Source organism: Pleuronectes platessa, chromosome 11 (genome assembly GCF_947347685.1).
Source record: "Pleuronectes platessa chromosome 11, fPlePla1.1, whole genome shotgun sequence".
NCBI classification, from domain to species: domain Eukaryota; kingdom Metazoa; phylum Chordata; class Actinopteri; order Pleuronectiformes; family Pleuronectidae; genus Pleuronectes; species Pleuronectes platessa.
In genome coordinates, this window is record NC_070636.1 from 10434878 (window position 1) to 10448374 (window position 13497).

A 13497-nucleotide genomic window follows, 5' to 3' on the forward strand; every position below is an offset into this window, starting at 1 on the left:
CTTTTTTCTCCTTTCTTTTCCATGTGGCAAGAGGATGTTCTTCTTGACGTATTCACTCTCTGAGCACCAATCTAGTTAGTTTGTCTGTTAGTTGGCTGGATTGCATAAAAAAATATTGGATGGAAGGATGTGGAGTCAGGAAAGAACCCAATACATTTTGATGGGGATTCGATTCAGGGGTCAAATCCATTTCTTTAACATTGCAATGTTGAGTTGCATTTTGCATTTGGTGCAGATCCAAATAAGAACTCATTCAAATATGGAGACTGGGTGGAAGTATACGCTTTCAGTGCCCTTCACTTATTTAATGGAACATGTGGATCGGAGCATGTTGTAAACGTCCATTAATTCTCTATTCCTGAGATCTAAAAACTTCCAAGGGTTAACATTGAATTGTATAGCTGCACTAAGAACAATGCGTTTCAGAATGTGAGGGGGAAAGTGGCTTTTATTTCAACATTCAACGGAGAGAACATGCTGCTTTGGTACAAGACGAGCATAATTAAAGCAGCCTTTTCACAAAAATATCAGCAATCATATCATCCACCAGTAAAGTCAGGCAAACCCAGAATATATACACATTAAGAGTCTTAAAACAGAAATACAGAAAAGTAAATAAAATCAAACCTAAAGTTGAACACAAAGAGATGAGAACAGAAACAAGCCAAATTCACAGTATGTACATTATTTGAACAACTCCAGAGCTGTTTGACCCAAAAGGAGGTGAAACCATGAAGATGTGCAGGAAGAGTAAGAGCTGCTACAGTTCTAACGTCGGTGTGGCGCCACCTGCAGGCAGGTTGATGTTCGCCTGTCTTTCACTTGTGTCTCAGTTGACATTTTAAATCTGCAATGACGTTTTCAGTGTTGCAACTGTTAACCGAGAAGTTCATAGAGTTCACACTGCACCGAGTGACACTGTGTGTGCCCTTTGTCCTGTAGGTTAACATGGAGAGGAGAGCAGAGGGGTCTCAGACAGATTAAGGTTGAAGAACTCAACAGAAAACAGAACCATTAGAAGAGTTTGGTTCTGTCCTTGGTGCTGAAGCTTTGGACTTCAGTTGTGTTGGTTTTGTGGCAGATGATAAAAAGACAAGGGACCGAGTCTCTGAGGGTGTAATGTTACAGGTTCATAAATTTACAGACAGAGGTCAAAGTAAAAAAAAAAAAAAATCAGGTTCATGAGATGCATTGTACTAATACTTGACCATTTCATATCCTTTGGAGGTGTTGGATCAGTATAATTTAGCTGACAGGTGCTAAAACTGCATTTTCATACACAAGAAAAAATAGGGAGAAGATCTGCAGCTCAGTCTTACAGGGGCCATTCCTCTGCCTGAGATTAGTGTGTAGACATCACCCCCTTGTGGACAACAGGGCACCTGATAAACAACACAACCTCCAATCGCAGGGAACTTAAAAATGTTAAAGATTGTACTTTAAAAAAACAGTTTTGCTCAACACAGATTCTTACAAATATGACTGGCAAAAATGTAACCGTATCATACCATAAGGTGCTTTCTTTGGATTCAATACAATCTCCGAAGTAACAATATTAAAAAACTGCAGATTGTTTCCAATAATTAACCATTTTGAAAGACATTATTACACATTTATTCTGTATCTGACTTCTACTTGGTTTGTGTCTTACTGCAGTGAGTCATTGTCAGAGCCTTTAATATTTTCTCTATAAAATGTCAGAATCTAAAAGGTAGATTATTAACGTAGACAAAGACCCGCTGTAAAAAGATGGCTGCTGATTTCATAGCAAAGTTTAACCAAATACGCAGTTGTAACTTCAGAAAATTGATATCTACATAAATGTACATGTATAAGCTCTATGTACGTGTAACCACTACAAAACAGTGTAAAAAAGCGTAAAGAATAAAAGGGACTAATTGACCTGGACGAAATAGATGAGCAATATTACACCACTTGTTGAATTAAGTTCTAGGTATAAATCATTTTAACCTAAACACCGCATCAATGACAAAGTGTTTCCTTGACTCAAAACATTCGGGACATCTGTAAGCACGACTCTGTAACTGTCCAGTTTCCTGACTCTCAAGACTCAACAAAAACCAAGGATGTTTTAAAAAGAGGCCTTATTTACAAGTGTAGATTTCATCTTAAAATACACTATATATTATTAAATACTAGGTGGACACTTCGCAGGAGCTCGGTGCACAGATGTGTACTTAGGACCAGTTCATGTTTGTTACAATGGAAACCAGCTGAGGGATCAGACCTGCGAGGAGCTGACAGCTCCATCTATATCTGACAGATGAAACGCGGCTCACAGGCTGGTCGGCTGGGTCTGTGGCTGCAGCTGGACGGACTGTGGCTCAGGGTCCTGAATACGACACTCTCCTCCCTCGCGCATGTATATTAAAAATAGAGTCACGGTGGCAAACGTGGTGGCATTCACCGGAAACGCCCGGAGCAAAGTGGACGTGAGCCCGCGTGTGAACACCCTCCACCCCTCCTTCTTCAAGCTCTGCCTCACACAGTCCATGATGCCGCTGTACTGGTAGACTCCGCCGACCCCGTCCGCCTGGAGGCGTGACTTAATCACGTCCACGGGATAGGTGGAGATCCAGGAAGCGATGCCCGACATTCCTCCGGCGAACAGCAGCTTGGGGATCATGTACGGTTGTTCTGGCTCGCAGTCCAGGGCGCGGGTCAACACGTCGTACGTGAGGAAGTACACGCCGAAGCCAGGTGTCTCGCGCATCAGGGTGGTCACCATGCCGCGGTTGATGCCTCGGATTCCCTCCCTCCTGTAGATTCTCACCAGACAGTCCAGGGAGTTCTTGTACAGCTTGGTCTTGGACTTCTTCTCTCCGGTCCCCTGCAGTTGCATGCGTGTCTTTGCCAGCTCCATCGGGCAGCAGATGACACACTGGATGGTTCCTGCTGAGGCTCCCGCCAGGAACTGGTTGAGCGGCGTGTCGCGGCCCAGCTTGCGCATGGCGTTGCCCTGGACACCAAAGACTATGGCGTTGATGAAGGCCAAGCCCATCATTGGTGAGCCGATGCCTTTGTACAGGCCGAGCGTCTACAGACACAAAGACACACGTTACTGGGACCACCAACACCAACATTTAAGTACACAATTAGTAACAGATACTTTTGAGCACATACTTATGATTAAGATATACAGTTCATTGAATTACTGGTGGAAAGAGTAGGAAAAGCCCCTTTTCAACTGGTCAATAAAAACCCTCTACCCACTAACATCTGGCTTTTGTCAGCAATGGGAATGGAAACAATCGGCATCAGAGTCAAGACAGCAAGGTGAGAGAGCGCCTCAGTTCTCAGTGCATTTGTGATGTTGAACTAGGCTGATTGTGTTGGTGTCTGATACATGTATCCACCCTGAATGTGTTTGTTACAGTCACAGGAACAGGATGCTAGAAATTATGATTAAAATCAGTTTTCAAAGCCCTGACCCCTCTATCATCGAACCTTCAAGCTAACAGAGGAAACCATTAAAGAATTTAAGAATGTTTTATTGTCTTGGGGGAAGAAGACAACATGACACCTCCTTGACCAATCCACCAAGACCAAGCGTACACCACTGAGCTCAAATGGCAGGAAGACCTAATCTTAATTTAGCCCAAGTAGGAATATGGTTATTGCTGACCCTGGCTGACAGACACACCGCCTCCTCCTTTCACCTCTAACTTCCCATGTTAGGAACGCTGGCTGGTGCCGGGGCTGATGGGACAGTAACTGGACACTTGTACAAGTGCAGCCACCCCGTGGGCATAGTACAGTGCCCGGTGGAAACTGCCCAACGGTCTAAACGCAATCCAGGAATTTTGTAGGAGAGTACGAGAGCTTACCGACTCCTGGCGTATGATGGACTGGAAGCAGTGAATTGTTCCACGGTACAGAGGTTTGTCCACATTTTGAACTTGAAGTCGCACCTGTGGATGACAGCGCTTGAATTAGAGTCGTGTGACGGAGCAAAGAGAACGACAACAAGCCACATACTGTCATATACGTTACTAACAAAGGAAACAAACGGGCAACAGTGTTTTGAAATGGTTTCAGTTCAGGGTTTAAGAAATAGGATGCTGAAGGGGGGTGGGGGGGGGATGAAACATGAAGAACAATAAATTAAGTTTTTAAAAAATTAAAGATTTTCTGTTCTTTACATTTCTATAGCTCAAGACAGGACATAGTGGGGAGAAGTAGAAAGACCTGGACCATACTTACTAGGTCACATTTCCGTGGAGAGGTTGTTTATTTCTCTCTCTCATCTACAACACAGTGACACTGTTGCTGTTAAAGACAGCCGCCCCCGGCCCCCCCCCCCAACCACACACACACACACACACACCAGCTCAGGCAGAAATGACATTTAAAGCAAGGCATTAAAGAGCTACGACCATTCACCGTTTTGGTGCTTCTAGACAGTGAAAGCTGCAGATTGGCACAATCCTATGCTGTAATTAAACAGTTAAAACGTCCCGTCCATATTTAAAACTAATCACTAAAATCTTTCTATGATGTTTATTTTTGACTTAAACAAAAGGATTTAATGCCTATGACGCTTTCTTTGAGCTGCAGTTAGTGGAAAGTGATGTCAGCATCGGATTAGGCACTAACATCTTTAAGGATATCAGGTGCATGTTTAATAATAAATAACAGCTAAGTAACAAGTATCTATTAGGAGGTTTTACTTTCTCTCTAAACGATATAAACAGAGGATTCGATCTGTTCAGTCATAAAGAAAAACAGAAAATATAAACAGGCTGCCAACAGAGTGGGGCCGACTTACAACATTTTTACAGCACGGCACCGGATCATGTCGTTGCCGAACAGAAGTAAATAACCGGTACCCACCTTCACAGTGTCAAACGGATGCCCGACCAAAACACCAGCAGCACCTGAAGAAGAGGAGACTCGATTTAAAAAACATATTCAGACTGGAATGGCCCTCGGTAGAGCACGTTCCTCCGCCGAGGCCCCACCGTCCCCTTCAGTTCAATCAAGCTGCAGTAAATACACTCATAGAAGTCAGGTCCCTAAATTAAACTCCATTGATTGTTCTCTGGGGAAATAGAGAAAAAGTTGAACAATGCCTGAATTGTTGAGACACACCTGAAACTAGTAAAGTTCAAGAATGTGGGAAAACATTCTGGATCTGCCCCCCCCCCATTTTCTGATCCCATAGCACATCCTTCGACCAAGTTTAATGGAAATCAGTTTGATTACAAAGATGAAAAGATAACCTGCTTGGTGGAAAGAAAAAAACAATATATACATCTGTATATTTACTTTGTCATATCTAATCTGTCACCATCTTCTTGACCTGATTATAGTAATACTACAATGCCGTGCATATCTTACACCACATAGTGTGAATGCATTGTAGCCCGATTAGCAAGCCAACACGCCGACACATTGCAAAACACAGTGTGGTGTGGTTTCAGGGAAGGAACACATCTTATGATCGAGTGAAGGAAACCATCTCGCAACATTTCATCATGAGACTAATCAGCTGGTCACTGTGCGCGGTGATGAAAGCTCAGCGGTGGACCGTCCTTGACTTTTTTTCCAAGAATTCAAAACTCCACTACACGGCAGCACAGTGTCCTGATAAATCCTAGAGAGATGGTGTCTTATTAGGTCACATTAGCCAAGAATCGTCAGAGGCACCTCTCCACATTTAGTATCATTATGGCAGATTTCAGCCTTGTGATCCATCTCGTCCACACGTTTCCTATCTCGTCCGTGATCTGACATCTTGAGCACACATACCTCTGCAGGCCTGTGTGGTTAATCATACTGAACACACCAACCAGTGCACTGGCAGGTTTGGAATGGTATATTTCAGTTTTAGTTTGTGGCAGTGGTCTGGTGAATCCAGAGAACTTGTAGGAAAATTTATTTGTGACGATGGTGAGCACAAATCAGGCCGTGCTGCACATTTAAGAGCCTGATATTCAGTTATAAGCACCATCATGCTCCAGAACTGAGATCTGGATGAGACCGTGCAAACTTAAAAAAAAGAATGGAGATACAATGACTCTTCTCTCTGGACTTTAATCACACACCAGGACTAAGTGGCTCTTATCTGTGGCTCCATGGCGTGTTCGGGTTTGGGAAGATGTGGCCTTGAGCAAAGACAAAGCAGCTGACAAGTTTCCCAAAGGGTCTGTGATTAGGTTTTTACTGGAAACCACTGTGGGCTCCGTTCAAACAGAAAGACGTAAATCAGTCCTACTTTTAAGTCCTATGACTATGAGGAAAAGATGATGCACTAGTCTGGTCTAGTTTTAAGTTTTAACACCAAAACATCAAGTTTGAACCTGGCAACACATGGTCCTGCAGGTTTCATTCATGCAGATCCAACCACTCCCTGTGTGTGAGGTGAGGAATGTAACTCCACTAACTTCACCTTACATCCGGGATTCCACACATTAATACCTGCTGCTGGATCTCAGAGTTTGACCTTCTGACCTGACACGTTTCACTTGTTTCTGAGGCTTCACCACGGGGCGATCGACCACTTTAAAATACCTCAGCTCGTGGACTTGGGTGGAAAAGTACAGGAGGCGGCTAATGCTAATGCTACCTCCAGCTCGTTAACCCGTGGGCTGCTGCTAACGTGGCTAACAACTTACCTCCCACGCAGCCCGCGGCGAAGTCCAATGCCATTCCCCCCCCTCCCAAGAGACACCCTCACGGCCGGTACGGGTCGAGCTAGCTCGGCGGTGAACAACCTGTGGCTCGGTTCACCCGCAGAGGGAAGTGAGGATTTCAGACTAGCGGGGCTTTTGACAGACAGAGCCCCGGCTTGGTGCTCGAGCTGGTAAACTCCCTCTCTTTTTCTCTGTGGGCTACGGACGTTGCTGGTGCCGGGCAGGCGGAAGGTAGAGGGTCACCGGTGGCTGCGGGTTGTCACCGGGGCTCGGAGCTTGGGAGCAGGCTGACAGGTTTATACTCTCCGCTGATGTGTGGCGCTCTTTCTCCCGCAGCCGGACCTCTTTTTCTATTTCTGTACCCGCGGAGGTGGAGGCGGGGGCTCCGGTGAAAAAGAAGGAGCGTGCTCGGCCTTTTTAAAGAAGCCCAATCGGGACACTGGTTGGAAGACAACTCCCAGCGAAGACTGTCCGCCCCCCGCGCCCATTGGCTGCCGCCACCGGGCCGGGCCGCGGAGGACGCGGCCGCTGCCGATCGTCAAAATCAACAGTGTTATCACGGTGGTCGTCATCGGCATGTGCCACCGTTCCACTGTCCAACTGGGAGACTGGCTTCACTTTCCACGGCCCAGTGCGGTGTCAAGTTCAGGACCCAACACGCGGGACCCCTGTGCAGAGTGGGGCAACTCACTGAACACCGTTTATTATCAAGTTGGATTAGAGATGACTTATTGAAGTGGTTTATCAAAGCTGGATCTCCACCCGAGTGAAGGGAGAGACCAGCCAGGGGCCCCTGAAGCTTCAGATTGCTCCACATCATTTAGGTCTATGTGGTTTATTTATTTATTTAATTTCTTCACTTCACACAGCTTCAATGTAAAATGCACAAATGAAACGTAAAGGTATCTGTGGTCAAACAGTAACAACTGCCCCAATAGGTGATAAAGAAACAGTATTTTGTATCACATTAACTTTTCTACTTGAGTAAAAGTAACTACTTGACATTTTAAAATGTACTTCAACTTTTAAAGTAGAAGAACTTGCAGATGGTAGCCTATTCTCTAATGCAAAAGATTACTGCATCCTTAACTGGGCCTATAGTCTGTTTAATGCATGCATAATACAGACTCATATAAATAAAGAAGGCTGATGCTATCGGTTACTTACCCGCTCTGATTGGATCTTTTGGCCAATTCCACTCTTGTTATTGATTATCTATATTTAACACAATGCATTGGAGTAGAAAGTACATATATTTGCTGATAAAAGTAGTGGAGTAAAAAGTACCTGAGTCCTTGTGTAAGAAGTCTGTGTTTATTTTAGTTCACGTTCAGTTGTTATTAAGAGTGTAACGTTCATGTTTGTGTGGAAACTGGTTAAGCGTGAATCAGAGGCAGTTAAAAGAAAACAGGTTTTTATAAAGCAAACACAATAGATTCTTGAAGGAGACTTTAATATGTGTCTGCTTAAAACCTCTGGAGGATCATTTCCAGCAATCCAGTGGGCACTAAAAACCTGTTAAGTGTCATTTGTGGTATTCTTGTCTTTTTATACTTCAAATTTATCCTGACTTGTCTTGTAATCTAATCTAATCATATTTCTAGTTTTATATGAAAAAGAGACCTGTAGTGCAGCTGTTGTATCACTAGATGCTTGTTTAATATACTTGATGTTTGGGATAATGTGGGGAAAATTGCTATTTTTGATGTTTGACCATAGAAATATAAACAAAATAGAATCACCACCTTGTGTTCGTCCGCCTCACAATATCTCCTTCTGCTCCTGAGTTATGATGTTAAACATTGGCCATGAAAAGTTATTTTGTAGAACATCGATGATGTCACAGCAACTATTTAATCACTAACCTTCTGGACCTTTGAACACCAAAATCTCATCAGTTCTTTGGTCCAAGTGGACATTGGTCCCAGATGTAATGAAATTCCCTCTGATCATTACTGAAACATTAATCTCATGTGATGGTTAAGGCGAAATCCTGAATGTCAACTAGCTTTCAAAAGAGAGAGGTGTTTTGGGTGTTGAAGTGCAGTTTAATGTTTAGCCTTAGACAAAGTTTAATGAAAAGATTTGACTCAAGTAAATTTAGCTTTACTCTCTGTGAGGAGAAATGAAGACTTAATGGTATGTGCTCCGACTTTTAAGTGATGAACTCATGTTTCTTTATCATTCTTCCTTTTAGACAACTCACCTTTTTTTTCATAATCACAACGTGATGACAGCCGTTGTTCTGGAATCTATTTATACCCCAAGTGAAATAAGACTTGCTGTTATGAAAAGTGAGTGTGTAGCTGTTATTGTTGATCACAATGCAGATTTTGCAACAACGCAACATTTGTAATCCACTTTAATCTTCTTCCATTCCTGAACTGGTTTCAACGCGAGGAGCAGGACTCGCGTGATGTTACAGCAGCACCGAAAATACAAACACTTCATGATACATTTAACAGCTGGCATGACGATTAGCATGAAGCTGCAGACAACGCCATGCTTAGTTTTTAACACAGAGGAGCACATCATCTCCAGTAATTTACATTTACACTTTTCTCCAGCTGTGACGCAAACCATGAGCAAATGTCCACCTTCCATTTCGAAATGATGTGGATTTTAATGGGAAACAGATGGATGCATTATTTGTTCTTGTCTTGAGATTCACAAGATGAAGACCCCCGACATTTCCAAGGCTCAAACAGGCTAGATTTTAAAATTTAAAGGTCTCGGTGTCATGAACTGCTTGACAGTCTCGTCTGTGACTTGTTTGCGTCTCTCTTGGTGCTGGGTGATCATGGGCTGCAGGGTCTCAATCAAAAGCTTCTTCAGTTCTCCTGTGAGAAGATTTCCACTTGTGTAGTCCTGCAGCGAGAGGGGACGGGGTGAGGGTCAGAAAAGAAGTAGAAGAGGGGGGATGGGTGAGCGGAGGGTAATGATTAACAAGACAAAGAGGTAAATGAAAGACACAGAGAGCTTGTTGTACAAAGAACAGGGAAAGCAAAACACGGAAAAGAGTGTGATTAGCAAAGGAAGCGAAGCCCTCACCTGTTTGATCTTCTCCAGCTGCTCGTCATCCTCCAGGAAGAAGGTCAAGTACATGAAGGAGACGTCTACATCTGCGTTTCCACCGTGCTTCCTGTGCTCTTCCACTGTGTCTTTCCCTCCAGAAAACGCATGTTTGTTGATCTATAAGTAAAACGTACACAGGTCAGATCAGCCATTCATCAACTATTGGCCATAATCATCTAACTGGTAACTATTGCATGTTATAACCACTAAAAGCAGCACCTTGTTTTTGATCTGCTTGGGTGTGTCTGTGAGGAAAATGGAGGTGTTGGCATCACTGGCGCTCATCTTGGTCTGCGCCCCCTGCAGGGCGGGGAAGAAGGTGGAGTGCAGCAGAGCAGGTTTTGGATAGCCGATCCTTGGCGCTACGTCACGGGTCATCCTGAAGTAAGGGTCCTGCGTGAGAGGGAAGATGGGTCCAAAGACATCATGACATTGTAAGGCACGAATATCAGTAAAGCTGCTTTCAGACATGCCTCTACAACTCCAGAAAATGTCCAGATCCAACAATGCGTACATTCTCCCTAGTTCATGTCTGAAAATGGCTTAAGTAGTACTTTCATGATTTAGTGCAACGCTGTCCTGACCTGGTCGATGGCACACGGGATGAGACACTGAACGTCCTTTCTGCCTCCAAAGATCTGGGGGAATGAGTTACTGAACGACGGGGCTGCCTGGATGGCCGGGAAGCTGATCTTTCCTGGATGGATACAGAATAATAAACATCATTAAAAACAAACGAAAATAATTCATACAACCACACTTCAGAATCAGGACATAATGAAGTGAAAACCTCAAATGCAACGTTATACTGAGTAGCCAAGTATAGGTAATAGACCTTTACTGGTACTTTGTTACATATATGCTGAGATTCCTTTATTTTTCTTGCTCATATACAAAAATCTGCACTTTGTAATTTTTCCGACACTAACCTGACAAAGAGAATAATCTGAAATCATCTCTATAACAACTGGCAAATATTTATGATTAATCATTAATTCAAATATAATGAATCTATATGTAGCAAACAAAATGATAATTTGCACTACATTTCCCTTTAGTATGGGAACATGATGCTAAAAGACGAAATGGAAACTGTTATCCCTGCATCATACCGTTTATTACATGTGACTTCCTCTTTCCAAAGTGATGAATATTTGAATGACTGTTCAAAGTCATATGGTTTATATATTTCAAGTCACTTTTCACTTGTCTCACCGATGCAGTCACTGTCTGTAAAGCCAAAGATGCCTTTGACCTGGTTGAATGTCACATGCTTCTGGATCTTAACCACGTTCCTGTAGAAATCGGGCGAGGCACTGTGGAAAATAAACGGAAATTAACAGATTAAAAATAAAAAACACTCTAATAAGATATTGTATGCTCACTCAGGTTACATCAACAAATATGGGGATCTTTCATAGCTAAACGTTCATACTATGAAGCCTCAGCAGCAAAGTCGCCCAGAGAGGAATGTGAGATTGTATTCTGTCACATTTTACCCCATGTATTCGAGGTCAGAGAAGATGAATGTCTTGTTCACATCAAAGCCACAGGCGATGATGTCCTTAGCGTTCTCCACAGCGAAGCGGTGGCAGTCCTCCAGTGAGAGATCCTTCCACAGATACTTTTCATCATCAGTCAGCTGGATCACCAGCGGGATGTCAAATACATCCTGAAGCCACCTGGAACAAGGAAGAAAGAATCAGTAAAAAACCTACAAGTGATATCAGGTGCAAAATAGTGAAGGACTAAAATGAGGATTCCGGAGAGCAGAACTCACTTGGTAAAGATGAAGGGGATTAGATGACCGACGTGCATGGCTTCAGAGGACGGACCTCTACCCGTGTAAAGGTAGAAGGACTTTTGTTTCTCATAAGCATCCAGCACCTGATTCATGTCTCTGCCAAAAAACAACAATAAGAGGAAAGGGATTTATTGATGAGTCATTCTCCCACAAACTCCCTCCTTTCTGACACTGGATGATGAAATGTTTCCAGTTCCTAAAATACTGACCTGTGTGAGAAGAAGATTCCTCTTCTTAGAAAGCGGTGAGGTTTCTGTCCAGAGACTTTCTCTACTCTGTCCACCAGCTCCTTTTCAATTTTACTGCTGCCAAACCTCACTGAAGAAAGACATGGGAAAGATAATGAGTCAGAATTATTCATATCAACTTCAGCCTTTAAATGAGAGCCAAACTTAGTTTTTTTATGTACGAGAGTTTTTAAATCTCACCAATGAGTTTGTCGTAGTCGACCCCCTTGGCGTTGGTGGTGGAGACGTTCCAGGGGTCAACTGTGTCGTCGCCGCCGCCATCCCCATCTGCTGCTGGCCCGTTGTCAGTGATGGCAGCGTTTTCTGAGGGCGGACATCCTGCTTTGTAATCCTGACCCGTCGTGTGTTTGTAGTCCACTTTCAACTTTAGCAGCATCTGGACAGCAGCATCGACTTCAGCCTGGGGAGCACAAACACACTGCAGTCAGAAGAACCCAAAGAATATAAAGCAGCAAAGCCCCACCAGAATCACATATCACTTAAGGGGGACCAGTTCACCCGCCCCTTCTTCCAACCCTACTGCAGTGGTATTCACTGAACCATAATGGAGAAGAGGAAGAAAATCCCAACAGATGTTTATCTCATATCCCAAACTGGCTAATTACTACAATTGCAAACAATAGATGTGTTTTTCTACTTTGTTTTCATTTCATGTCAAATCTTTTCATGAAATGTAGAATGCTGATTTTGGTCATTTGAGAAACCTATGGTCCCTATGGACTGGTCATATCTGCCTTAATACACGTTAGAAATAAATGATTGTCATGTCATTTAAAGTTCTTTTCCAGCTCCATATTTATAAACTAAAGTTAAAACAATTATATCATTATAACCGATTATAACAGTTGCACAAAAGCCTATATTTAAAAAATATTTGCATAACTAACTCCTTACAATATTGTTGGACAGCAGTCAGTGATCAGTACATGTTCAGACACATGCAAAACACCCTCACACTAGAAATACAACATGGGTGGAATCCTCATTAATTTAAGGTTAATGTTAAAATCTGTTTATTTCACTTACTTTCTCAGCTTTGGCTGTTTTCAAGCCTCGGACTTCTTCTCCTTGAGCTGTCAGTTTCTCGTACAGCTCCATCGGACTGGTCACTGCTTCTCTCTGACTGTCCGTCATCTTCTTCACACTGTGCGAGGACACGAAATAAAAATGATTAGCAAAGTAAAAAGTGACACAGTTGAAATAGCAAAACAGATCCAGGTGTCACGTTATCAGTGAGACCGGGCTGTGTCTCCTTCCCCTGCAGTGTGAGAAGAATCACACATGTGAACACACAGCTGCTAACTTTAGCTACTGAGCAGCTAAGCGCCAGATATATACATGTATCTTTATCTCAATAGCTACCAGACATAACATGGACAGAGAAACTATTACAACTTATTGAGTGGCTGCCATTACAGGAAATAAAATACCGTAAAATCCTCTCCACACAGACAGACTGACAGCTTGCATCAGCCTGAATGAAGCAGTGCTCGGATCAAGTTGTTCCCCCGAGAAACCCGGCTCCCTCAATGGTTCCGCTATGGATTTGATGTGCATAAAAAAAAAACACACCACTTTAAAAAGCTTCTTTAATCACAATCAGACCTCTTGTATTTTATAATATTCACTTCAAATGGAACCAAACGGTGGAATCCCACGTAAATAAAGCTAACGCCGCATGTCGGAAGTGAGGAACAGCTATTGTGTTCCTACC

The 13497-nt window shown here is 43.2% G+C and overlaps 2 protein-coding genes across 3 annotated transcripts; both read right to left on the bottom strand.

Moving 5' to 3' along the window:
• Positions 1 to 430: 430 nt before the first annotated feature.
• Positions 431 to 7055, bottom strand: LOC128451384 (mitochondrial basic amino acids transporter). Its single transcript, XM_053435193.1, has 4 exons — positions 6639 to 7055; positions 4855 to 4898; positions 3849 to 3932; positions 431 to 3058 (listed from the first exon to the last, which is right to left on the bottom strand). The coding sequence occupies exons 1-4, from the start codon at positions 6670 to 6672 to the stop codon at positions 2297 to 2299; spliced, it is 924 nt and encodes a 307-aa protein (XP_053291168.1). The 5' UTR covers positions 6673 to 7055; the 3' UTR covers positions 431 to 2296.
• Positions 7056 to 9000: 1945 nt separating this feature from the next.
• LOC128451388 (tryptophan--tRNA ligase, cytoplasmic) lies at positions 9001 to 13473 on the bottom strand. Of its 2 annotated transcripts, none has more exons than XM_053435198.1 (11): positions 13200 to 13473; positions 12810 to 12927; positions 11964 to 12183; positions 11745 to 11853; positions 11512 to 11631; positions 11231 to 11413; positions 10947 to 11047; positions 10316 to 10428; positions 9951 to 10124; positions 9708 to 9848; positions 9001 to 9524 (listed from the first exon to the last, which is right to left on the bottom strand). In XM_053435198.1, exons 2-11 carry the CDS (start codon positions 12915 to 12917, stop codon positions 9366 to 9368), a joined length of 1428 nt encoding a protein of 475 aa, XP_053291173.1. In that variant the 5' UTR covers positions 12918 to 12927; positions 13200 to 13473; the 3' UTR covers positions 9001 to 9365. The 2 variants fall into 2 exon arrangements, with proteins under 2 accessions (XP_053291173.1, XP_053291172.1); XM_053435197.1 differs by having other exon boundaries at positions 13214 to 13471.
• Positions 13474 to 13497: the final 24 nt, after the last annotated feature.

Coding starts and splice junctions, on each gene's coding strand:
- LOC128451388 (XM_053435198.1), bottom strand. CDS start 12,917: ATGACGGACAGTCAGAGAGAAGCAGTGACCAGTCCGATGGAGCTGTAC. Junction 11,632..11,744: donor GGAATCTTCTTCTCACACAG/GTCAGTATTTTA, acceptor GTTTTTTGGCAG/AGACATGAATCAGGTGCTGG. Junction 9,849..9,950: donor CCAAGCAGATCAAAAACAAG/GTGCTGCTTTTA, acceptor TTTTACTTATAG/ATCAACAAACATGCGTTTTC.
- LOC128451384 (XM_053435193.1), bottom strand. CDS start 6,672: ATGGCATTGGACTTCGCCGCGGGCTGCGTGGGAG. Junction 4,899..6,638: donor CGCCGCGGGCTGCGTGGGAG/GTAAGTTGTTAG, acceptor CCTCTTCTTCAG/GTGCTGCTGGTGTTTTGGTC. Junction 3,059..3,848: donor CCATCATACGCCAGGAGTCG/GTAAGCTCTCGT, acceptor TTGTGTCTGTAG/ACGCTCGGCCTGTACAAAGG.